Here is a 24515-nt window from a genome sequence, read left to right as displayed (position 1 = left end):
CCCTGTCAGGCACGACCGCCTGGCACTAGCATCCTCTGCCGGTGTGCCTCTCCGTTTCTCTGGGCTCACACATCCCCCTCCCTGGGCTTCTAACTGAGGTTTGGTGAGGGAACCAGTCAAAGCTCCTCCTTCAGCTCCTGGTCCCCTCGGTCTCGACTCCAAGAGGGTGTCTTGTGCCAGAATGGCCAGCAGAGGGAGCAAAGGGAGCGGAAAAAGAGCCTGCGGCGTAGAGGTGTGGAGGTGGCCGCAGTCTTCACAACTTCGAGATGGAGAGCGGGGTTCTCGGGAAAGGTGCTCCAGATCCAGGGCTCCTTATGACCTTGGGAACACACACCCTGCCCCCAGCTTCAGCCGCTGCTCCTCTCTTTTATGTACCGTAGATCCCTCACTTTCTGCCAGAGGCCCCAAGCTCTCAACTCGATTTGCCCCAAACACCCAGCTCTGTCCCAGCTCCTCCAAGTTCCATCCAAAGAACGAGGCCAGCAGATAAACCACAGGATGGCAGAATGTTCAGTTAGCACCAAAGTCTACTGCCCTACCTCCAATATTATCCTTCTCTGATGAACTTCTCCCCAGCCACCCACCCCCACCCCGCAATATTTTTCTCAATCTGTTTTTCTGGCTCTGGTTCAGGGTCTCTTTGGGGACAGCCGATCCAGGGATCCATGCCTGGATTTACTGCTCACCAACAGCAGCGTGTTCTGCAGGGGGGGGGGAGTAGGCAGTATAGGGTCCCTCAAGGGAGGGGGAGGATCCTGGGGGTCCTGGGGGTGCAATAAGCCCGGCACCCCCTCTCTTGCTTCCACCTACCCCACCTCATCCTCCAGAGCAGCAAGAGGGAGGGAAATAGGAGGGAGGTGAGGGGCGAGCGGGAAGAGCTGTGGCGCGCCAGCGGCTGGAGCGAGAAAAAGTTTTTGCAAAAGGAAAAAAAAAGTTTGCGCTTCTCGCGGGTGGTCCGGGCTTGCGGCCCGGCGGGCTGGGCCGGCGGGAGGGCTGGGGGCCAGGTTGGGGGGGTGGGGGTGGCATTGAGGCTGCGCTGCCGTGGCCCTGTCCGCCCCCCCTCCCCACCGCACACCCCCCAGCCCAGACTCCAGCCCTGGACCGCGCATCCCGAGCCCAGCGCCCAGACGGAGGTGAGAAGGGGGGCAGGCGGGGGACCACCTGGTAGCGGTGGGGGAGGGGGCCTGAGGGGATGCTCAGCTTCCGAGGGACTCATCCCAACCCCCGGGGCACGGAGGCAAAGTGGGGGTGGAAGAGCCTGGAGTGAGATAGTAGAAAGTTTGGAGGATTTTTCATTTGTATCTTTCTCTGTATCTTCTTTTTCTTCTTTTTTTCCTTGACAGTCTGTGTGTCTCTGTCTCAGGCAACCGTGAGTCTCTTTGTCTCTGTCTGCCTCTCCCACATATTTGAAACATCTCACTTTCTTGATGTTGAGACGAAGAGGCTGGAGGGATGGCTAGCTGGAGGTCTGCCTGGTAGAACTCCAGGTGTGTCTCTGAGCGTGGGTCAGGAAGATGTCAGTGTTTCTGAAAGGAGGGGACCGCAAAGGAGGGCGCTCCAGGTGGGGCGGGGATGGGTGTGTGCGTGAGGCAACAGAACCGCTGCGGACCAGCTGGGCTTGAACCCCTGACCTGCCTTGTGACAGATGTGCCCACAGATGCTTATGTTTTGGGGAAAAGAAGTGTCTTCTGGACTAGGAAGGGGGCTGGAGGGGCTGTCCAAGGTCTATTCTAGGCCCTAGAATGACCCCAAGGAATTTTGGACTACTGAGTCGCAAAGGCTGTGGGCTGGGCGCTGAGGAGGAGCTGGGGAGACCTTGTCTTGACCCTCTGACCTCAGGACCACCAGGGCAGCTGGAGCCAGCAACAGGGAGACCCCTACTGGGGCTGGGCGGGACCACTGGCCACTGCCAGCCTGTGTATCCCCGTTGGCCCCCCGCCCAAACGGGAGCTGGGGACCGAGGCCCCTTCCCTGGCTCAGACCACCCTGCCTGCCCTTGCTCCCCGCTCTGAATCCTCTTTCAGGCCCCATGACCCCGAAACAATCAGCCCTGGGCAGCTAGCTTTGGGGACAGGATTAGGGAAAGGGGACCCAGTTGAAGACTGAAGAGATTGAAGACTGAAGGTTTTAGGGGGCTGAGAACTGGGGTCTTCATAGGATAGATCTTTACGTTCCGGTAGAGGGAGAAGGCGGGCGGTTTCCCGGGGGAGATGTTAGGGCCGGAATAAGGGTGGTTTTCCCTAGGGGGCGGGGTCCAGAGACCTCCCCCCCACCCTATTATCTTGCAGGCATCCCCGCCCGGAGGCTCAGACCCCGCCCTTGACGTCACTAGGGGGTTCCCGGGGGTCTGGAGGGGTTAACCCTTGGGAAGCTGGCTGGGATACCCTGAACCTAAGGTGTCCTGGCCCCTCCTTCTCCTCATACACACCTTATTTTATTTATCCAGTCACTTTCTCTCCCCCATAGTTTATGGATTCTTCTTTCTTTCTCACCCCACCACGGGGACCCCCACCCTCTAATAGTGCCCCCCAGGGAGCCACTGCCCGCTTTCCGGATGCTCTGAGAGGAGGAGGCAAGAATGTGTCCCGCCTCCCCCCGCCCCCCAACTACGGCTCGCTCGACTGGGCTCCCGGGGCGGGCGGGGGAAGCGGAGCCGTCTGCAGCCAGAGCCTGCGGCGGCGACTTGGGTGGGCCGAGGAGGCACGGGGGCGGGGAAGGCGGGACTGGGAGAAGGGGGGCGGAGCCGACTCCTGGGAGTTGGGGAGCGGGGGTGCGAGGGGGACTCAGGAAAACAGGGAGACACCGAAGATAATTCAGTCCTTCGGCAGGGTAACCTTAGAGCTCCCTGTCCCATCCTGCACTCTCATCCACACCCCAGAAAAACTTTACTGAAGCTGGAAAAGTTGGCGATATTTTTTTTTTACTAGTGTGAAGGGGAGACATGGGTGGCCTGTGGCACGCGTGGGCGAGGAGGGATGTTGCCCATTTCCATCGAGGCTCGTTGGCGGCTGGGCAGTGGGGCAGGCTGATGAGTAGGCAAGTTTGGGGGAGTCTGTAGGGTTTGGGGGTTCGTTTGCAAGCCCGCCTCCTTCCCCTGGGTGAGTCATAGAGGAAGGAGGAGGGAGAAGTGTCCCCCCCTCCAGCTGCCAGCCAGCTGTGCCCCCCACCCCCAACATTAGCGCCAAGGTCGAGTTGGGAGGTCTTGGATGTGGGATCCGGATCTCGGCAGGGAAGGCAGTAGCAAGGGAGGGCACAGCTCAGGACGCGGGGCTCGGGCTGGGTCGTGGGGTCCGGGTTCCGCTCCCCATCTTACTCCGCCCTCACCCTAAATCCCAGCATCCCGGGATCACCCACCGCGCCCGCCGGCCCGCTCCTGGTTGTTCTACACCCCACCCCGCCCCACCCCACCCTCACTCCCGGGAGACCAGAAAACCCGGGGTGGATTGAAAATTGGAGTTTGAGAAGAGAAAGGGACAGCAGCACCCTCTCCTTCCTCACGACTCCTTTCTAATGGATGGTGACTTAGTTTTTTCACTCTCTCAAAGCCTTCCCTTACAGTCCCTTTCCTGGTCCCCAAAAACAGAGACCAAAAGGGTTAGGTGGGCCCGGATTGAAACAGCCCCAGAATAACACCAGCCTTTCCTACTTCATCCTTTGTACCCAACTGACCTGGGAGACTCTCCTCAGAAATCTTACCCCCTCCTCCGCACAGTTTTCTGCCTGGAAGGCGGCAGATCGTTCTGGCCCCACCGGCCTCTCTGTAGGCTGTGGCGAGTGCTCCCTCTGCTGGACACCAGGGAGATTGTAGACGGGCTGTCCCTGGGCAGTGGCAAGTGAAGGAAAGGCAAAGGAGCCCAGTGCTTGAAGTCAGATCCATCACGAGTTCCCCCCATCTCACCCCTCAAAGCCGGTTATGGTTAGAGGAAGAAGAAGTAGAAGGTCCATGGCATTAAAATCATTTGAAACTCTTATAGGCACAATTTGTCCATAACACCTCCCCTAACACACACACACACACACACACCACCCAGGCAAAGCTCCTGCCCATTTCCAAAAAGATCCCCAAGACTACAAGATTAGACTGCCTCTGCCTCTTTGTGGCGTTTCTCCTTACCTCTTCCTTGGCTGAATGATGCTCTGTTCAACTTGATTTCTATGGTAGATGACTTAGAGGGGCTGGGAGCACAGGAGAAAGAGTTCTGCCCAGGGTTCTGTGCCTAAGATTGTCATCTGACCTTCCCTATTTCCCTCCACCTTTGTAACTTGCAGATCTACCTTCCCCTTCTGCAGTGACTCACACCCTCCTTTGAGACACCATGTTCAACTCAATGACCCCACCACCAGTCAGTAGCTATGGCGAGCCCTGCTGTGTCCGGCCCCTCCCCAGTCAGGGAGCCCCCAGCATGGGGACAGAAGGTCAGTGCATATATCAATCGCTGAGGCCTGAGAACTTGGCACATCTCTCACCCAGCCCCAGGATCTCTCTCCCAGCTCCACCCCATGCCAGTTTCCCATCTACAAGAGGATTTGAGGCCCCATATCATATGGGCTTGGAATCTGGGATCAGGTCTTGCCTGGGGTTTTAAGGTGAGGTGTATGTGTCCTCCGTACCCATCCCCCATTCCAGCTGTCTCTCTTTTCTAGGACTGTCTGGTCTGCCCTTCTGCCACCAAGCCAACCTCATGTCCGGTCCCCACAGTTATGGGCCAGCCAGAGAGACCAACAGCTGCACTGAGGGTGAGGCCTCAGGCAACACCTCTTCCTTCTCTGCCCCTCTGGAACTTGTTGTGAAGGAGACAGTGGGAGGGCTGGGGATCTAACTTGGAGGAGGAAATGCTTGGAGACATGAGGGGTCAGAGCACCATCAAGAGGTCACACATGGGATCAGCTGGGCAAAGCAGAGTTAAGTGTATCATTTTTTCTTTGCCAGGAGTCGGAACCCACAGGTTGGGTGCATGGAGAGAAATGCCCCTTTATCATATCTATGTGCCCTGTCTCCTGCCCCAGGCCCACTCTTTCCCCCTCCCCGGAGTGGAGTCAAGTTAACCAAGAAGCGAGCACTTTCCATCTCACCTCTGTCGGATGCCAGCCTGGACCTGCAGACGGTTATCCGCACCTCGCCCAGCTCCCTTGTGGCTTTCATCAACTCACGCTGCACGTCTCCAGGAGGCTCTTATGGCCATCTCTCCATTGGCACCATGAGGTGCAGGCAGCCCCATGCTAAGAGGCCCCTGAAGCCCCTACCAAAACCCATTAGAAGCCTCCAGCCCTCCAAACCTCCTGGCCCAGTTTGAATCCTTATCATTTCAAAGGCATTGAAACCCTCCTCAGTACTTCCCTGGGACTGCTCAACCACTTCAAATACCAGGTCTTCCAGAAAACCTTCAAGACCTCCTGAGACTTTTGACAGTCTTAAGTAACTGCCTCTTCTCCTTCTCCTCAGCCCATCTCTGGGATTCCCACCCCAGATGAATCACCAAAAAGGGACCTCACCTTCCTTCGGGATCCAGCCCTGTGGTCCCCATGACTCTGCTCGGGTTGGGATGATGCCTCATCCTCAGTCCCGGGGACCCCTCCCAACTTGCCAGGTGAGAGTCTCCATATTGCTGATTTCCCTCAGCTCAGGGTGGTGGGTGGTGGACTTTGTAGGGGAAAGGAAGGACAATGGATGTAAATATTTTTGGTACCAGAAAAGTAGAGGTGTGGGTGCCAGAGTTCACTCCTTGGGTTGAATCAGATGCTTCCAAATGGGATCCCACCTTTTGCCCATCCCATTCACCAGTCTGAGGAGGAAGTCCCTTCCAAACCCAGGGATTCCAGCTGCTTGGGTGGGCACTTAGGGCAAGAACACCTGCCTCAGCTCCCTCTTCCTTCTGCCCACTCCTACCCTCACCACCCTCACCTCTTTCCCTGGGGAAGCTGAAGTCTGAGCTGGACATGCTGGTTGGCAAGTGCCCAGAGGAGCCCTTAGAAGGCGATATGTCCAGCCCCAACTCCACTGGCACACAGGTAAGGAGATGGGTGGGGGCTTTTTCTTTGGGACCTCAGCAAAACAAAAACTGTTGCCCAAGTGACTCTAAGATTGCCCCTCCTGCCCTAGGATCCCCTGTTGGGGATGCTGGATGGGCGAGAGGACCTCGAGAGAGAGGAGAAGCCTGAGCCTGAATCTGTGTATGAGACTGACTGCCGCTGGGATGGATGCAGCCAGGAATTTGACTCCCAGGAGCAGCTGGTGCACGTGAGCCCTAGGGGGTAGCAGGAATGGTTAGCTGGAGCCTGTAGGAGATTTTGAATGGGACATTGTGGAATCTGTCTGAGGGCAGGTCAGAGGAGCCTGAGGTTAAATGCTCAGTCGGTAGGCAGAATGAGCTGTAGTTTGCCTTAGAGAGCTGGAAGAACTGAGATGTGGAATATGATGTTCTTCCTGCCTCTTCTTCCTCCATGAGGTGGGCCATGGAGAAGGACTAGGGGGTTGAGGGGAAGGTCTGTTCTGGGTCTCTGGGGCATAGGGGAGCCCTTGGAGAGCCTCTGCATCTTCTCCCTCAGCACATCAACAGTGAGCACATCCACGGGGAGCGGAAGGAGTTTGTGTGCCATTGGGGGGGCTGCTCCAGGGAGCTGAGGCCCTTCAAAGCCCAGTACATGCTGGTGGTGCACATGCGCAGACACACGGGCGAGAAGCCACACAAGTGCACGGTGAGGCACCCACTTCCCAAGCCCACGGTCTCTCCCTAAATTGGGGCTCACCATCAAGGTAGGGCACGGCCGACTTTTGCAGTTGTAGGTCCCTTCATAAATAATTATATTTTTATGGCTCTGTTAGCATAAAGATTAACATATTGGTATATAATAAAACATTTTTTTAGACATAAAAGCTCATTTTTCCCCCTTGATTTTAAAAGAAATTAAAACATGTTTGAGGGCCCCTTAAAGTATTATGAGCCCTTGGCCAGGTGCGGTGGCTGACACCTGTAATCCTAGCACTCTGGGGGGCTGAGGCTGGAGAATCCCTTGAGCTCAAGAGTTTGAGATCAGCCTGAGCAAAAGCAAGAACCTGTCTCTACTAAAAATAGAGAAAATAGCTGGGCATGGTGACCTGTGCCTGCAGTCCCAGCTACTCAGAGGCTGAGGCAAGAGGATCGCTTGAGCCCAGGAGTTAGAGGTTGCAGGGGCCTATGATGATGCCGCTGCACTCCAACCATGGGGTGACAGATAGAGACTTTGTCTCAAAAAAAAAAACAAAAACAAGTATTAACATTATGAGCCCTCAGTACTGTGCCTACTACTCTGCCTAATGGGTAAGCCCTATACCAAGGACATAAGACACCCTCATAAGCCCGTTCCCTGGGAAGACCCCTCCTAGGACAGTCTAAGATTCCCATGCAGGGAGATCTGCTCTGGCTTGATGAGGAGATGCTCTTTGCCTAGTCTCCATGTCCCCAAAGGCAGAGTGCCTCCAGCTGCTTCTCTTCCCTCAACTCTTGCCTGACCTTGTCCCTTAATTTTTGGAATTCTGAAGCCCCAGTGCCCTCTGGTTGAGTTATATTCTCTGATGTATGTCCTGTGAAGATTTAGGGTTCCTTTAATCTCCATGTCCTTCTATCTGAGAGCTGTCCTTTGACCCCCACACGTCCTCCAGTTTGAAGGGTGCCGAAAGTCATACTCACGCCTCGAAAACCTGAAGACACACCTGCGGTCACACACGGGTGAGAAGCCATACATGTGTGAGCACGAGGGCTGCAGTAAAGCCTTCAGCAATGCCAGTGACAGAGCCAAGCACCAGAATCGGACACACTCCAATGAGGTGAATGCCCCTACTAAGAGACCCTCCCCACTTGAGAAGTCACCTACCTGGGAGATTACCCCATAAGAACTCCCTTAGCCCAGCACCCACTCCACAGAGGTGAGTTCCCCCTTCCCATATAATTCCCCTAGAGAAGGCCTTCCTGGAACCAAGAATTTCCACTCACCACTCCTCCTCCTACCTCTAACCCGCCGAAGGGCTAACCTAAAATAGACCCAGTCTGGAGGAGACTCCCCCAATCCCCGAATCTGTGGGGCCTCACAGCCCTGGGTTCATCTCCTCATTTTTCCCAGGCCTGGGCTGTCAGTTTTCCCACTCCTCCCCGAATCCCCTCATCTTTTACTCCCACCCATGGGCCCCCACCTTCCTTCCTTCCTTGGGCAGTGTGTGTTCCTCCCTTACCCCTCTCATCATCAGCGCTCTTCCCCATTCATTCTGCATTCTCTGCTTTGATCGCTTTGCTTTCTGTCTTCACTGTCCACTCAACAGAAGCCGTACGTGTGTAAACTCCCTGGCTGCACCAAACGCTACACAGATCCCAGCTCGCTCCGAAAACATGTCAAGACAGTGCATGGTCCTGATGCTCATGTGACCAAGCGGCACCGTGGGGATGGCCCCCTGCCCCGGACACCATCCCTTTCCACAGTGGAGCCCAAGAGAGAGCTGGAAGGAGGCCCCATCAGGGAGGAGAGCAGATTGGCCGTGCCAGAGGGTGCCATGGTGAGACAGCCTAGGCAACCGCCTGCCTCCATACCCCAGCCTGCCTTGTGGACATCTTTCTAGTAGTTCCTTCCCAACCCATCCATCTCCTTCTATGTTAAGCACTCTTTTGTGGCCAGTCCTTCTGTCTTCCATCCTAGTGTTGTTCCTTGGGCTACTCAAAATCTAGGGATTTTAGTATCATTAATTATTTAATACGTTCAACAAACTCTTTCTTAAATATTAAATAGCACTTAGAATATTGTTCCAAGCCTTTTACATGTATAATTTCATGTACTCCGCACAACAAACTCATGACAAAAGGACTCGTTCTCCCTATTTTCAGATGAGGAAACTCAGGCCTAGAGAAATTGCTCAAGGTCATAGAACTAAGAGCAAGAATTTGAGCCCAGTCTGTGCTCTAGCCTTGGCCCTTCTCATCAAACATAGTCTCTCGCCTGCTCAGCCCTCTCTATGCTTATAAGCCTCCCCTTGGCCCCAGCAGTCACTAGGACTCAGACTTCAGCCACTCCCCAGGTGGAGGGAGCTGTGGGGAAGGGGTGCTGCCCTCAGCCTTCATCTTCTCCACAGAAGCCACAGCCAAGCCCTGGGGCCCAGTCGTCTTGCAGCAGTGACCACTCCCCGGCAGGCAGCGCAGCCAACACAGACAGCGGTGTAGAAATGACTGGCAATGCAGGGGGCAGCACTGAGGACCTGTCTAGCTTGGACGAGGGGCCTTGCATTGCCAGTACTGGTCTGTCTACTCTTCACCGCCTTGAGAACCTCAGGCTGGACCAGCTGCATCAACTCCGGCCAGTAGGGACCCGGGGTCTCAAACTGCCCAGCTTGTCCCACACTGGTGAGACCTGGGTGTGGGAGGTGTTGCTGGGCTGAGATATGGACCTGCCCTGAGGTTGGGAGGAGGCCACCCTTCAAGGGCTGCCATATGGCACCTTTTTACAATTAGAAATAGGTCCCTCTTCCTCAAGACACTTTCTATTGTGTCTTGTGATATATAAACATACAAAGTCCATGATGTGAAAGCTATTCCCTAGGGTTGTGCAGCGTACAACGTGTATGACTGTTCACTGCTGCTCTGGTGACCAGAAGCAGAATAGGCATGGGAGAAATAGAAGATAGAACCAAGTGGTTAGGGATAAAAAACTTATCTCTGTCACATGGGGGAGGCAGGGTGAGATTCAGGGGGCTCCCTAATCACCCTGCCTTTTCTCCTTTTCTCCCTCACTTGCAGGCACCCCTGTGTCCCGCCGTCTGGGCCCCCCAGTGTCCCTTGACCGCCGAAGCAGCAGCTCCAGCAGCATCAGCTCTGCCTATACTGTCAGCCGCCGCTCCTCCCTGGCCTCCCCTTTTCCCCCAGGCTCCCCACCAGAGAATGGCGCATCCTCCCTTCCCGGCCTCACGCCTGCCCAGCACTACCTGCTCCGGGCAAAATATGCCTCAGCCAGAGGGGGTGGTACTCCACCCACTGTAGCACCCAGCCTGGATCGGATAGGGGGTCTTCCTGCACCTCCTTGGAGAAGCCGAGCTGAATATCCAGGATACAACCCCAATGCAGGGGTCACCCGGAGGGCCAGTGACCCAGCCCGGGCTGCTGACCGCCCTGCTCCAGCCAGAGTCCAGCGGTTCAAGAGCCTGGGCTGTGTCCACACTCCCCTGACTGTGGCAGGGGGAGGAAGGAACCTCGATCCCCACCTCCCAACCTCTGTCTATTCACCACAGCCCCCTAGTATCACTGAGAATGTTGCCATGGATACTAGAGGGCTACGGGAGGAGCCAGAGGTTGGGACCTCCATGATGGGCAGTGGTCTGAACCCCTATATGGACTTTCCACCTGCTGATACTCTGGGATATGGGGGACCTGAAGGGGCAGCAGCTGAACCTTATGGAGCTAGGGGTCCAGGCTCCCTGCCCCTTGGGCCTGGTCCACCCACCAACTACAGCCCCAACCCCTGTCCCCAGCAGATTTCATATTCTGACCCCACACCAGAAACATGGGGTGAGTTCTCTTCCCACTCTGGGCTGTACCCAGGCCCCAAGCCTCCAAGCAGAGCCTATAGCCAGTGTCCTCGACTTGAACATTATGGACAAGTGCAGGTCAAACCGGAACAGGGGTGCCCAGTGGGGTCTGACTCCACAGGACTGGCACCCTGCCTCAATGCCCATCCCAATGAGGGGCCTCCACGCCCACAGCCTCTGTTCTCCCACTACCCTCAGCCCCCTCCTCCCCAATATCCCCAGCCAGGTCCCTATACGCAGCCACCCCCTGATTATCTTCCTTCTGAACCCAGGCCTGGCCTGGATTTTGATGCCCCCGCTCATTCCACAGGACAGCTCAAGGCTCAGCGTGTGTGTAATTATGTTCAGTCTCAACAGGAGCTGCTGTGGGAGGCTGGGGGAAGGGGTGATGCTCCAGTCCAGGAACCTCCCTACCAGAGTCCCAAATTTCTGGGGGGTTCTCAGGTTAGCCCAAACCCTGCTAAAGCCCCAGTGACCACATATGGACCTGGCTTTGCACCCAGTTTGCCCAATCACAAGTCAGGCTCTTATCCCACCCCTTCACTGTGCCACGAAAATTTTGTGGTGGGTGCAAACACGGCTTCCCACAGGGCAGCAGCACCACCCCGACTTCTGCCCCCACTGCCCACTTGCTATGGGCCCCTCAAGGTGGGAGGCACCAACCCCAGCTGTGGCCATCCTGAGGTGGGCAGGCTAGGAGGGGGTCCTGCCTTGTACCCGCCTCCCGAAGGGCAGGTATGTAACCCTCTGGACTCTCTTGATCTTGACAACACTCAGCTGGACTTTGTGGCTATTCTGGATGAGGCCCAGGGTCTGAGTCCTCCCCATTCCCACGATCAGGGGGGCAGCTCTGAACACACCCCACCTCCCTCTGGGACCCCCAACATGGCTGTGGGCAACATGAGTGTCTTACTGAGATCCCTGCCTGGGGAGACACAATTCCTCAACTCTAGTGCCTGAAGAGTGGGGAACTTTATCCATCACAGATCTGCTTTTCCTAAGGGGCTTCCATCCCTCCAGAGAGTCAGGGGGAGAAGCTGCAGCCCCCTGCACAAGATGCCCCAGGGGATAGGAGGTTGGACTGGTGGTTGTATATAGTCTGTACATGTTTTAAGGAGGAATTTGACCATGACACTGTTTCCTGTTAATAAAGGAACTGCATCAGAAAGAATGCTGCTTTACGTGTTACTCTCTTGGGGAGGAGTGATAACAGTGAATAAAAAGAGAAGCAGGGATTAATCCACTCGCTTTCCTCTTTAGAGAAGCTCCCTTACCCCATCCCAAGCCCTCAGGACAGACTCACAAAGATGGAGACAGTCATCTAGGAGACACAGGATTTAAGGGGATGCCCTCAAAACAACACACCACCACCAATGGAGATCATTAGAAATACATGTTCTCTTCTTCCTTGCCCATGTCAAGGGAAGAGGCTGGTGAAGTTGGTGAGCATCAGCTGGACTAGCTGCCCAGGGTAGAGGGCATGGGCTGCTGGGTCTGATGTCTCCTGCTCTGGCCGAAACAGGGTTGGTCCAAACACAATTCCCAGGTTGTGGGGAGTCATGCGATTCTTATCTGAGTGCGCTATCACCCTGTGGGCAAAAGCCAAGGGAAGGGGATATAAGGCAGCAGCTTGCCACTTCGAATCAATCTAACCCTTCAGAGGTTTGAGTGGGGAGTTGTTCACTCTGGGATCCCTATGGTGACTGAAAGAAACCATGGGGAGAGCCTAGGAGGAGGGAAGAAACCTTCAGGATACAACCTGAAGATACAGCTAGGATACAACTGCCTCTATACAGCTTCAGGGGACTGTCCCAAGAGTCCTCTCTGTTCACAGTTTGGGAGGCTTTAATTTAAATGGCCATCCCCTCTCAGCAGTCGCTGCCCAGGCCCAGCCCAGCTAAACAAGCCATCACCACTGCTCCAGTGGGAGACAAAAAGGCAGAGGGAAGGGAGAAGTAAGATTTCCTTTATTTCTCTCACAGCATCCCTGGGCTTGTCTTGGTCCCATTTCCCCATCTGATGTTGACCTATCCAAATGCTCTGACCCTGGTAACATGCCTTCTGCACAGAGGTTGCCTGTCTCCTCAACTGCCCACTAAACTTAGGTGCTTCGTTACCCTTACCCACCCTAAACAGAGTCCCTGCTGCATGCCCACCTCATCCTCCCATGACAGCACAAAGATGCTCAGTCTTCCTGACCTGCATAAATGCTCCAGGAGGTACTGCAGAGTGTCATGGTTGGGCTTTGGCATCGAGCCTATTAATTCTTGTATCTGAGACAGGCGCTGCTCTGATTCGGAGAGTGCTAGAGAGAGAGAAAGAGTGATGGGAAAGGCATGGGAGTGAGGTTAAGGAAGGTGCTAGGACAGGGTGGGTAAACTCACTATGCTTTCCCATACTCGTGGAAGACATCATTAATCTATTACAGCTTTCTTTTTCACATAGCCCAGCTGTAGCCTCAGAATTCTTTTCAACATAGCCCTCTAAACATTCACAAAAAAATGAATTGGCATATGAGTTGAAAGTTATTTTCCATCTCTGTGGCCAGGATGGGACAGGAGAGTGTTAAGGGAACCTCTATTCTATTCTATTCTTTACCACTCGTGGCCCCCATATCAAGGATGCTGCCCAAGGCTCCCAACTCTTACCAAGGGCAGCACGAAAATGTGGCAGGAGCAGTGGGGGCACCAGAGGCTGGGGCAGCTCACGGAGAAAAAGTTTCAGGGCTCCGGTGACCACATGAATGTCATCCCACTCAGCACTGTCCAAATCTAACCGGCCTTCTGGAGGGAGAAAGAGGTACAGGGGGATTCAGGACCCATGAAGGGCCAGAGAGACCCAGAGACTGAGAGATCAGGAGTTCTGGAGAAATCCAGTCAAGGCAGACCATAGGAATGCCTGGAGTGTTCACAGTGGGGCAAGACAGCAAAGGTGAGGATGGGGACAACCCTTCCAGGAGTGGGGCATGGGGGAATCCATGGGGAGCAAAGAAGGCAGGGGGAAGGCTTAGGGGTCTGAGGGGCCTTCCATGTAAGTACCTTGTCCTGGCTGTTCTGGAAACACATACCTCCCATCGGAGGTGACCGCCCGCTCTGCAACATGTATGAGGAGAAATCAGGAGCTAAGACATGTAGTTCCAACCAGAAGGCCTCCCTGTTCTGCCAGCGCCCTCACAACCCCCCATGGTCCTGAGGCATGCAGTTCTTAGTACTACTACTTGCCCACAAGCCTTCTCACCTCTGTCCACCAGAAAGCGAAGTTTCTGGACCACTGCCAAGTTCCCACTCACACGGTAAATGCCATCCACATCTAGACCTAGGAGATGAGGCAGGAAGAAGATAAGAACTGCTGTTCTAAAGTATGGTGAGGCAGCTGAGGGTGGAGAGAAAAAGAGCAGAGTAGGAAGACTAGGATGGGAGAGGTGAAGATTCTAGGCCTTGGTCTGTTAGAAGGGGATTCTGGGGTCTCTGGAAAAATGACCTCTTTTATCCACAGCAGCAATGCAGAGCCGCATAAAGCTGGGCACCGTGTCCCCTTCCCGTTGGCACAGTGATTCCAACTGGCAGCCGAATACTTGGTCTGGGGAGACACAGAGTGAGGTGGGAAGCCAGCGCCAGGGTCACTCATGGAAGCTCTTCTCAACCACATGTCTTCACCCCCAATTAGGGCCAGCCCTTCTGCCTGTCTGTGCCAGGCCTGGGGAAGGAGGTATACCCCCCCAAAACAATCTGGCAAGGGGGTATACCTCTCCCCACCCCTCCCCCAAACAATCTGGAGTACTGGGAAAAGCAGTGGTCTCAGAAGGCTGTGATCTATTAATATTTCTGGGAAGCTCTACTCTGAGCTTCGCTGAGGTTTTCTCATCCATGAAATGGGGCTGGTGCCCACATCAGGATGTAAAAGTGCTGCAAAAACACTAAAGCAGGCACAAAGGAGCACAGCCCATCTCACCTCGGAGCAGACCCCTCTCCTGCAGGCTTTGCAGGGGCGGTCTCTTCGCAATGAGCCGCTTTAGTTTGTTCCGGACGCGGTTCTGCTCATTGCCTTCCGGACCCCGAGCTGTAGGAGGCAGGTAGAGTCAGAGCTGCCGGCGGGCTCCCGCCGGGCGCTGCAGGCCCGGCTCCCACGACCCGCCCCTTACTGGAGCTCCGGCGGCTGCTAAGGCGCAGTAGCGGCTTGGACACCGGCTCCGACTCCTCTTCTTCGTCCTCCCCTGCGCTCAGCTCCCCCAGCTCCGCAGGTCCGGAGCCTGACAGACGCAGCTCCAGGGGGTTCTCCCGATCCTAGACCCGGGGGCGGGGCAGGGGCGGCGGAGGCCGCGTCGGACGTTGGAAGAGAGAGGAGAGAAATCTGCACCCCTAGCTGGACGCAAGGAGACCCCAACCGGCTGCTGGGGTCCCACGTCCTAGCCCCATCCCAGGCCAGGGCTCTACGCCGGGACCACCCTGCCCCCCACCTCCCTCTGACTCCTATTGTTCCTACCCGACTCCCCTGGCCCGTCCCGGCTCAAGCCTCTCCCAGGTCTCCCAACCATCTAACCAGCCGCTCGATGACCGCCCGCAGCGCGCGATGCCAGGCTCGCAGCTCGGTCTCGTGGTCCGACTGCAGCAGGAACTCGTGGCCAGGGACCGTGCGGATCTGAGGGGCCGGCCGGGAAAGGCTTGGGTCAACAGGGAGGAGGTCAGAAAGCAGGGAGGCCGAGCGGGAGATCCCTCGGGTCAGGTGGGGCTTTGGAGACGCCCGCGAGGGCACTCACGTGCAGGACATTGCGGCGGCTAGACAGGTGGCGGCCGTGCGCCAGGGCCGCCCCTCGCAGGTCCACGCTACTTTCTGGCCGGCTGCCCGCTGGCCCCTGGCAATTAAGGGAGAAACTGAGGCCTTGATGTTGTTTGCCTCACTGCTTCCTTCTCACCCAGAGGGCTGCAAGGAGGTGGGAGGCTTCCTCCCTCCTTTACCTTCCTCTACACCGCCCTCTCCACCTCCGCCCGCCCCGCCCCCCCCCCCCCACAGCTGGCCTGAAGCGGAAAGAACCCCTCCAGCACCCCCCACCCCCACTCACCCAGCCTGAGGAGGGCGCAGTCGCCGGTGGATCTCTGTAGAACACCAGGCTGTTACCCGCTAACACCACCCAAGATGGGCCCCAGTTCTTCCTGCGGGGACGGAGGGGGAACAGCAGTGGTAGTGAAAAGGTCATTCTAGAATTACACGGGGAGGGCCCTCTCTCTACCACGCGGAATCTAACAGCCCAGAACGCTAGTGCATTCCAGGGTCTCCTCACCTGAGCTTGCGCCCCCCTTGGGCAATCTTGGTCATGTTGAGCAGGCCGGACTTTTCCACCTCCTGGGAAGTGGAGGGAGTAGCATCTGTAAATCACCCTGTGCCCTCCACAGTGGCCCCGGCTTTCCCTAAGGGGTTTCCCAGGAGTGAGGTCCCTTAAAGTTGGGGGAAGAGGGCTGGGTAAGAGAGAATACCCAGAAAGAGGAAGATGTTTTTGAGGAGCAGGAATTGGGGGGTGGGGCAGGGAGGATCTTGGCATTCACAAGGAAATGGGAGATTCACATGGGGGTCGTCCAGGAGCTGCGGCAGAGGTCTAGGCGTCTGCAAGGCTGGACGCTGGTCCGAAGGGTCAAGCTGGGAGGTGCGTCGGCGGAAGCCTGGTGAACCCTAGAAAGGGATTGGAGAAGCAGCTGGAGGAACCTTTAACTTAGGGTTCCTGGCTGTACGAGGAAGAGGGGTGCAGATGCAGGTGAGAGGCAGGGGGTGTGGTGGATAACGAGAAAGTCGTAACAAGTGGGCTTTTTCTGCATGTAATTGGGAGGTGGAAGGGATCTCACCTGTGGGCCAAGCAGTTCTGGGGTCCCTGTGTCAGATCCTGAGCTCTTTGCGTGAGGTTTCGGGACACCGCTGTCCCTTTTCAGGGTCTGTGTCCCGTCCATGGAGCCAGGGTTCTGGGTTAGGGGAGGGGGAGATAAAGCTACATCCGGCTGCCACCTCAACCGGCTCTCCACACCCTGCTCACATTTTGCTGATTTCTTCTGATCTTCTGAGAGCCCCAGAGAGAAAACACACTACCTTTAGGGTTCAGCAGGAAATTAGAAGGAGATTGAGGGGGACTACAGGACAAGCAGGAGGGAAGGTCTCACCGACTCGCCACGACTACGGCGTGGGGGCTTCCAGGACTTGCAACCGGTTAGCGAATTGATGTAGAAGCAGCGTCCGGAGTTGGGGTCCAGGTGCTGCTCCCAAGCATCCAGCTTCTGCAGCAGGGGGCATGCAGGGCCCGGGGGTGGGGACCGGGGACAGCGGCGAAGGTCCACCAGGTTACAGTACACAGGGGCCTCTGACATGAGGGGCTGGGGTCCTGTCTGCCAGGAAAGGGGGAAGAAGGAGGTGGCTGTTCTGCCTGTGCCCTTTCCCAGTCGTCTCTGTCTTACCGCCTCCTCCTCCCTCCCCCACCATTTTCTCACCACCAGCTCCTGGCTGGGGTGACCCAGGTACTGGGGGAGAAACCCCAGTCCCCAGCCGCTTTTTAAAAATGCTCTCCCTGGCAGTCCTCTTTGCTTTTCTCCTCACTTCCTGTTGCCAACTTCCCTCCTCCCCTACCCCACCCCCACCCCAGGGCCACAGGAAAGGGGAACAGGCTTTTTTGGGGGGGGTTGAGGGGAGTGCCCCACCCTTACATCCTGCAGAGTAAAAGAAGACAGAGAAGGGTCAGAGACCCCTCTGTTTGGGGGAGGAGGGGCCATTTTCCATCCACTGGTAAGAGAGAGGGAAAGGGCTGAGCCAGGGAGTTACATCCCCAGAGGGGACTTGCTGGTGACCTAGCTGGCAAGACAGAACACAGGAGAAACCCTGCCCTCTGCTGCAGGGAATCAGGAGGACGAAAGAAAAAGCATAGGGTCGTCCTTCTCTCAGTCCCTCTGTTGTGCCAGGTTCCTTGTCCCAAGCAGCCTTTGTTACTTGCTGTCCTCATCTCCTAGTTTGCCTGTGGCTGCCTCTTTCTTCATCCAGGCAGCCATCACCTCGGAGATGCCTCCCCAGACCACCTCAGCCACTCTCTACCACCTTAACTTTCCTTTCTGGTGCTTATCGGTACCAAGGGTTATTTCACTTCTGTGTGTTTGTCACCCCCAGGGGAGTCCCTTGAGGGCAGGGATGCTATCTGTCCTGTTCTCCATGGGGCCTGGAGGACCCCAAAGCAAGTATCTATAGACTGTGCTTAGAAAGAGCTATGGGCCGGGCTCGGTGGCTCATGCCTGTAATCCTAGCACTCTGGGAGGCCGAGGCGGGTGGATCGCTCAAGGTCAGGAGTTCGAGACCAGCCTGAGCAAGAGCGAGACCCCATCTCTACTAAAAAAATAGAAAGAAATTATCTGGCCAACTAAAATATATGTAGAAAATATTAGCCGGGCATGGTGGCACATGCCTGTAGTCCCAGCTACTTGGGAGGCTGAGGCAGTAGGATCGCTGAAGCCCAGGAGTTTGAGGCCATGGCACTCACTCACTCTAGCCGGGGCAACAAAGCGAGACTCTGTCTCAAAAAAAAGAAAAAAGTGCTATGACTCACCATGCTGGAATTGCCCTCTGACAGCAAGTCTTCCTGAGAGAGGGATCTTCCACTTGGTGCTTCCTGGGTGGGCTTCAGAAGGCTAGGCCTCAAATTAACAACACTGGCACTTCTACACATTTTGAGGGGAAGAGGGGGAGGCTGCTCAGAGGTAGCCTGGCCTCTGCCTGGGAGTGCCTGAGACAGGTGTGGCTTCTCCAAGGAACTATGAGACAACTTTGGTTCTGGAAACAGAAATGGGGGATGGGGGCAGGTGATCAGAGGCACGATCTTGGCTGGGTCCCCCATCCTGGAGGCTCACAAGAAGACAAGGAGGACAGAGGGAGGCTGTAGAAAATGACACGAGACCTAGAAGGCTTGGGACTAGATGGAGACGCAAGGAGATGGGGACACCACAGTGGGAAAGAGGGGTAGGCTGATTGGAGGAAAAAAAGAGAAAGAGGAGCAGAAGCTTGGGGGAGGTGGATCCTCCCAATACTTCCCAGGGAGGGAAGTAGGGAGGTAGGAAGGTGATGGGGGAGGGCTTAGGGCTTACTCACCAGGAGTCCAGAGAGATTGGCTGGGGGTGATAGTAGCTTGGCTCTGGTAAGGAATAGATTCCTCTGTCATGTAGGCAGCTGGGACAAAGATGGGTCGAGAGGTGGAGGGTGCTCCCAGGCGCCTTGCCAACCACCAGTCTGAGTTGGTCTTTCGAAGCAGTAGGAACCTGTCCCCTTCAGCCAGAGACACCTGCCGGCCATCTGCCCCAGTATAAGTAAAGGCATAGAGGGCACAGAGCTGGGATCCCCGAGAAGGGCTTCGAGGCCCCAGCCCTAGGCTCCCCCAGGTACTTGGCCACCACCAGCCAGACAGCATTGTGGTCATCACTGCCACCTGTGGGAAAAAGGGGCATTGGAGATCCAGAAGGAAACAAGACTGGCTGCCTCCAGGCAGAGGGACATGGTTCTAAGAGCAGTGTTGGGGGGATGTAAGAACAGGAACCCTTGGGTGAGAGGACAGGGTAAAGCAGAGGGCCTCGTGGAGGTCAGAGATTGGTTTTGGGGGCTGAGAACTCCTGATTGATGTGTCTGGTGAGGAAGTATAACATATAAGTTATGATGAGAGAGGATGTGGTCAGCAGGGCTGCATGGTCGGCAAGGCAGGAAATCAGAGAGGCAGCCTAGCTCTCAGTAATTTTTCCTCCAAGTACCTTGTGGGCCCCATCAGATGGTCCAGGAGCAGGAGGAGTTGGTCCTGAGTGGTGGTGGGAGTCTTGAGCTGGACACAGGAAGGAGATGAGCAAAAAGAATCAGGTTTCAGACAGAAACACAGGGAAAGGCCCGGTGCAGCAGCTCATGCCTATAATCCTAGCACTCTGGGAGGCCAAGGCAAGATGATTGCTTGAGCTCAGGAGTTCCAGACCAGCCTGAGCAAGAGAGAAACCCCATCTCTACTAAAAAGGAAAACAAACAAACAAACAAACAAACAAAAAAACAGCCAGGCATTGTGGCCCGTGCCTGTAGTCCCAGCTACCAGGGAGGCTGAGGCAGAAGGATTGCTTAGAGCCCAGTAGTAGGAGGTTGCAGTGAGCTACAATGACACCACTGCACTTTACTCAGGGTGGCAGAGTCATACTCTGTCTCAACAACAACAATGAAAAAAACCAAACAAACAAGGAAACTGAGCACCCCACTTCACAATCCCCAACCCCTTAAAAAAAGAAAGAAAGAAAGAAAGAAAGAAAGAAAGAAAGAAAGAAAGAAAGAAAGAAAGAAAGAAAGAAACACAGGGAAAGAGACAGGAGGTGATGGCAAAGATACTAAAAAGTTTGTGACTCTATTAAATTTGCACAAGCATCAATGTTTCCATTACCAATCATCACAGACCTAAAGCTGCATGCTTCCTGTGCAGACTCAGAGAGACACAGAAACAGAGAAACAGAGAGCCAGAGAAATAGTAAGATCAAATTGGAGAGAAAGACAAAACAGGAGAAACACAGAGGGGTTCAGAGTTGAAATATCACCACCCTCCTGATCCAGGACACGGTTTTGGAAGCTGAGAAGCCTTGATATCATCCTCTATACATAAGCCTCTCAGGCAGGGACTACTTCAGTATGTGGGTTCATTCATTTGTGCTCTTGACAAGAAATGATTGAGTACTTTCTGCATGCAAGGAGCAGTGTTAGGCACTGGAGATAAGAGAGTGGGATGAGCCCTCTTGGAGCTTAAAGGGAGACAGATCTTAACTAATGACACAGTAAACTTATTAACTACAATTGAATCGGGGACAAGTAGTACAAGATGCTAGGATGGGTGGATGGGGGACTGATGTCAGCTTCTCCCTGGTGCAAGGTGGGTGCTGACCTCCTCTGGATTGCCAGCACTTTAACACCCACACTTGTGCTTCCTCCTTACCTGACCACTCTTTTTCCCTTCTCTCAGTTTCTCCACTGCACAATGTGAGGCTTTCTGTTTGGGTTTGGAAAGGTGGGGAGTGAGTGCCCCTCTCCCCCTTGTGACATTAGAGAACCAGCTCTCTTTCCCTGACCTGATCTGAGGACTTGATGGTCAGTACTGGGCTTCTTCTTCAGTGACCTTCCTCCTCAGTTTACTTCACTTTCAACACATGCAAAACCCTACCCTTCAATTCTTCCTTCCCACTTCCAAAATAGTGATTAAATTCATCCATTCGCTCATTCATTCATCTGGTGTTTGTTAAGTGCTGGAATCCCATCCTCCTCTGCCTTCTCTGAAGCTACCTCTCCTGTACCTTAGCTTCTCCCCTTTACTGGCTCGTTCCCATTCACTTTTTTTTTTTTTTGAGACAGAGTCTCAGCTCTGTTGCCCCAGCTAGAGTACAGTGGCGTCATCATAGCTCACTGCAACCTCAAACTCCTGGGCTCAAGTGATCCTCCTGCTTCAGCCTGCCAAGTAGCTGAGACTACAGGCATGGTCCACCATGTTCAGCTAATTTTTCTAATTTTTGTAGAGAGGGGGGCCTCACTCTTGTTCAGGCTGGTCTCAAACCCCTGGCCTCAAACGATCCTCCTGCCTTGGCTTCCCAGAGTCCTGGGATTACAGGTGTGAGCCACCAAATCCAGCCCCATTCACTTTTACAAATATCCAAGTTTCTCATCTTTAGATAAACGCCCCCTTGCTGGGCTCTCCATTTACCACCCTATGTCTCTCTCTCTCTCTCTTCGTTTTTTTTACAGTCAAACTTCCTGAAAGAGTTGTCTACAGACAGGGGTCTCCATTTCCTCTCCCCTGACTTCCTCACCTTTCCAAGGTCACTTCTCACCAGGGTCACCTCTGACCTTGCATGGACACTTTGTAGTCTTTATGTTGCTTGACATCTCAGTGCAGGCAACACAATTGACCTGTCTCTCTTTCTAAAACACTCTGCTGGTGTCCCTCTTAACCTTTCTAGCCGCAGCTCCTTTCTGGCATGAGCAATGACCTTCCTCTGCCCTTTCCTTAAACCACAGAAGCATGTCTGAGATCCTGTGCCCTTTGCACTTTACACACCCTCCCTGGGTGGTCTCATTCTCTTCCCAGCTCAAATGACCTCCACATGCTGCTAAGTACCACATCTCCAGTCTAGATCTTTCTCTGGAGCCCCGATCTGATCCACTGTCCACTGAAAAATTCCACTTGGGTATTTTGCAGGTACCACAAACTCAGTATGGAGTAAACTGAACTTGTCAGCTTTCCCCACAAACCTGTTCCTCTCCTAGTACCACTATTCAGGTAAATTTAAATTCAATAAATATTTTTTGAACACTTACTACCATATGTGCCAGGCAGGAACTGTGTGCTAGGCATTGTCAAATTAAGATGGCAAATATGGTCTCTGCCCTCTTATAACAATTAAAATACAGTGTGATAATAATCACTGTGATAGAGGAAGTACTATCATCTATTATAGCACATAGTGTGCCCTATTGCCCATGCCAGAAACCTAGCAGCCAACCTTAAATTCTCTTGTTTCCTAACCACGCATATTGACTTTATTGATTAATGAATACTGCAACTTATACTTTTCCAATCCACCTACTTTTTATCCCTACAACTACCACTCCTTTAGCCTGGATGATATAACTTCCTAACTAGTTTCCTTGCATATAACTCTCCTCCTCCCCTCCCATCCATTCCTGACATAACAACCAGAGTGGCCTTTCTTTTTTTTTTTTTTTTTGAGACAGAGTCTCTCTCTGTTGCCCGGGCTAGAGTGCCGTGGCATCAGCCTAGCTCACAGCAACCTCAAACTCCTGGGTTCAGGTGATCCTCCTACCTCAGCCTCCCGAGTAGCTGGGACTACAGGCATGTCCACCATGCCCAGGTAATTTTTTTCTATTTTTAGTAGAGACGGGGTCTCGCTCTTGCTCAGGCTGGTCTCGAACTCCTGATCTTGAGTGATCCTCCTGCCTCGGCCTCCCAGAGTGCTAGGATTACAGGCATGAACCACCGCCAGAGTGACCTTTCTAAAACACAAATATGCCCTGCCACTCCTCTGACTTAAATTTATCAAAGCTTCTCATTGACTTCATGGTAAAGTCCAAATTTTACAATGTGATTTACAGAAACTTCCCCTCTCTAGTCTAGCCTTTGCACACTCCCTGCCACAAACTTCACACTGAGGCCTTACACTAATTCCTCACATTCTTAAAGTGCATTGAGATCTCTGATCCTTTACATATGTTGTTTCCTTTACCTAAAACACTTCCCTTCTCCACTCCCTCCAATCTTCACCTAGCTAAATCTTACTCATTACTGAAATCTCAGCTGAAAGGTCACTTGCACAAGAAGCCCTCTCTTTACCCTTTAGAGAGGCCCTAACTAGGAGCTTCTAATGGCAAGCTTTACCTACCCCATCATAACTGTGAACTAAAATAAAATCTTAAGCCATCCCACCTGACTGAAGGGATCCCCTCTTGGCCAAGGAGACCCCAGAAATACCTTAAAGCTGAGTTGCTGGCTATGAGAAGGGAGGTCAGACATACTCCTCATGCCCCTCCCCCTCTTCTTGGAGATATCCTTTGTAACTCATTAACAGGCCTAAGGCTATACAAGACAAAGCTTATACCATACATACAGGTCATCAATTTACTTAATAGATCATTTGAGTCTGGGCATATGTCAGGCATATGTCCAGTGCCTTGTCTCTAATTAACAGACTTCTTTATCTTAACTTAAAACATTCCAAGCCTTTAGACAAAGCTTCATTTCTTTTTTTTTTTTTTTTTTTGAGACAGAATCTTGCTCTGTAGCCCAGGGTAGAGTGCCATGGCTTCAGCCTAGCTCACAGCAACCTCAAAGTCCTAGGCTGTGAGCGATCCTCTTGTCTCAGCCTCCCAAGTAGCTGGGACTATAGGTGTGCACCACCATGCCCAGCTAATTTTTTCTATTTGTAGTTGTCTGGCTAATTTTTTTTTATTTTTAGTAGAGACAGTCTTGCTCTTGCTCAGGCTGGTCTGGAACTCCTGACCTCAAGCCATCCTCCTGCCTCAGCCTCCCAGAGTGCTAGGATTACAGGCGTGAGCCACCATGCCCGGCCAGAAAGCTTCATTTGTTTAATCAATTACAAATCAAAGACTCTTTGAACCCACCTATAACCTGTAATGCCCCACTTTGAGATGTCCTGCCTTTTCGGGCCAAACCAATGTACATCTTCCATGTACTGATTTATGACTTTATGTTTAATTCCTGTCTCCCTGAAGTGTATAAAACCAAACTGTGACTTAACCATGGCAAGACCACTCAATTAAGGCTTCTTTGGCGTGGCTCTCCTGGCCATGTTCAAACATACTTGGCTCAGAATAAACCTTTTTAAATTATTTTACAGAGTTTGGATCTTTTTCCATTGACATAACTTTTGTCACACTTTATTTATTTATTTTTTTTTTGGAGACAGAGTCTCGCTCTGTTGCCCAGGCTAGAGTGAGTGCCGTGGCGTCAGCCTAGCTCACAGCAACCTCAGACTCCTGGGCTTAAGCGATCCTACTGCCTCAGCCTCCCAAGTAGCTGGGACTACAGGCATGAGCCACCATGCCCGGCTAATTTTTTTGTATATATTTTTAGTTGGCCAGATAATTTCTTTCTATTTTTAGTAGAGACGGGGTCTCACTCTTGCTCAGGCTGGTCTCGAACTCCTGACCTCGAGCAATCCACCTGCCTCGGCCTCCCAGAGCTAGGATTACAGGCGTGAGCCACCGCGCCCGGCCTGTCACACTTTAAAGATTATTTGATTTTCTCACTTCCAGGAAGTCTGTGAGTGCTGCCAAGGTAGAAGCCCATATGTATTTTGTTGATACAGTACTTTTAATGCCTTGTACAATTCCTGGCACAAAGTAACTTCTCTGTGCTTCTATTCTCTCAATGGTAAAATGAAAATGAGAGAATTACTTCATTTTTTTGTTTTATTTTGTT

At 53.6% G+C, this 24515-nt stretch overlaps 2 protein-coding genes across 6 annotated transcripts; one reads left to right on the top strand and one right to left on the bottom strand.

Moving 5' to 3' along the window:
• Nucleotides 1-4316: 4316 nt before the first annotated feature.
• On the top strand, nt 4317-11711 carry GLI1 (GLI family zinc finger 1). The gene is made up of 11 exons (XM_045553538.1): nt 4317-4416; nt 4645-4737; nt 5008-5203; nt 5444-5588; nt 5920-6009; nt 6101-6238; nt 6547-6696; nt 7640-7804; nt 8294-8524; nt 9095-9362; nt 9756-11711. The coding sequence occupies exons 1-11, from the start codon at nt 4317-4319 to the stop codon at nt 11498-11500; spliced, it is 3321 nt and encodes a 1106-aa protein (XP_045409494.1). The 3' UTR covers nt 11501-11711.
• Nucleotides 11702-19183, bottom strand: ARHGAP9 (Rho GTPase activating protein 9). 5 transcript variants are annotated; one of them, XM_045553530.1, is made up of 17 exons: nt 18647-19183; nt 18108-18331; nt 16684-16905; nt 16375-16488; nt 16100-16204; nt 15819-15880; nt 15600-15690; nt 15297-15392; nt 15080-15178; nt 14682-14823; nt 14492-14599; nt 14021-14119; nt 13778-13855; nt 13579-13632; nt 13189-13323; nt 12740-12845; nt 11702-12129 (listed from the first exon to the last, which is right to left on the bottom strand). In XM_045553530.1, the coding sequence occupies exons 1-17, from the start codon at nt 18969-18971 to the stop codon at nt 11958-11960; spliced, it is 2232 nt and encodes a 743-aa protein (XP_045409486.1). In that variant the 5' UTR covers nt 18972-19183; the 3' UTR covers nt 11702-11957. The 5 variants fall into 5 exon arrangements, with proteins under 5 accessions (XP_045409486.1, XP_045409488.1, XP_045409489.1 ...); XM_045553531.1 differs by having other exon boundaries at nt 11915-12129; nt 12697-12845; XM_045553532.1 differs by lacking the exons at nt 18108-18331; nt 18647-19183 and adding an exon at nt 17008-17117.
• Nucleotides 19184-24515: the final 5332 nt, after the last annotated feature.

This window comes from Lemur catta, chromosome 6 (assembly GCF_020740605.2).
Source record: "Lemur catta isolate mLemCat1 chromosome 6, mLemCat1.pri, whole genome shotgun sequence".
Classification (NCBI taxonomy): domain Eukaryota; kingdom Metazoa; phylum Chordata; class Mammalia; order Primates; family Lemuridae; genus Lemur; species Lemur catta.
The sequence above is the reverse complement of the archived record's forward strand: the minus strand, read 5'-3'. Positions and strand labels throughout refer to the sequence as shown.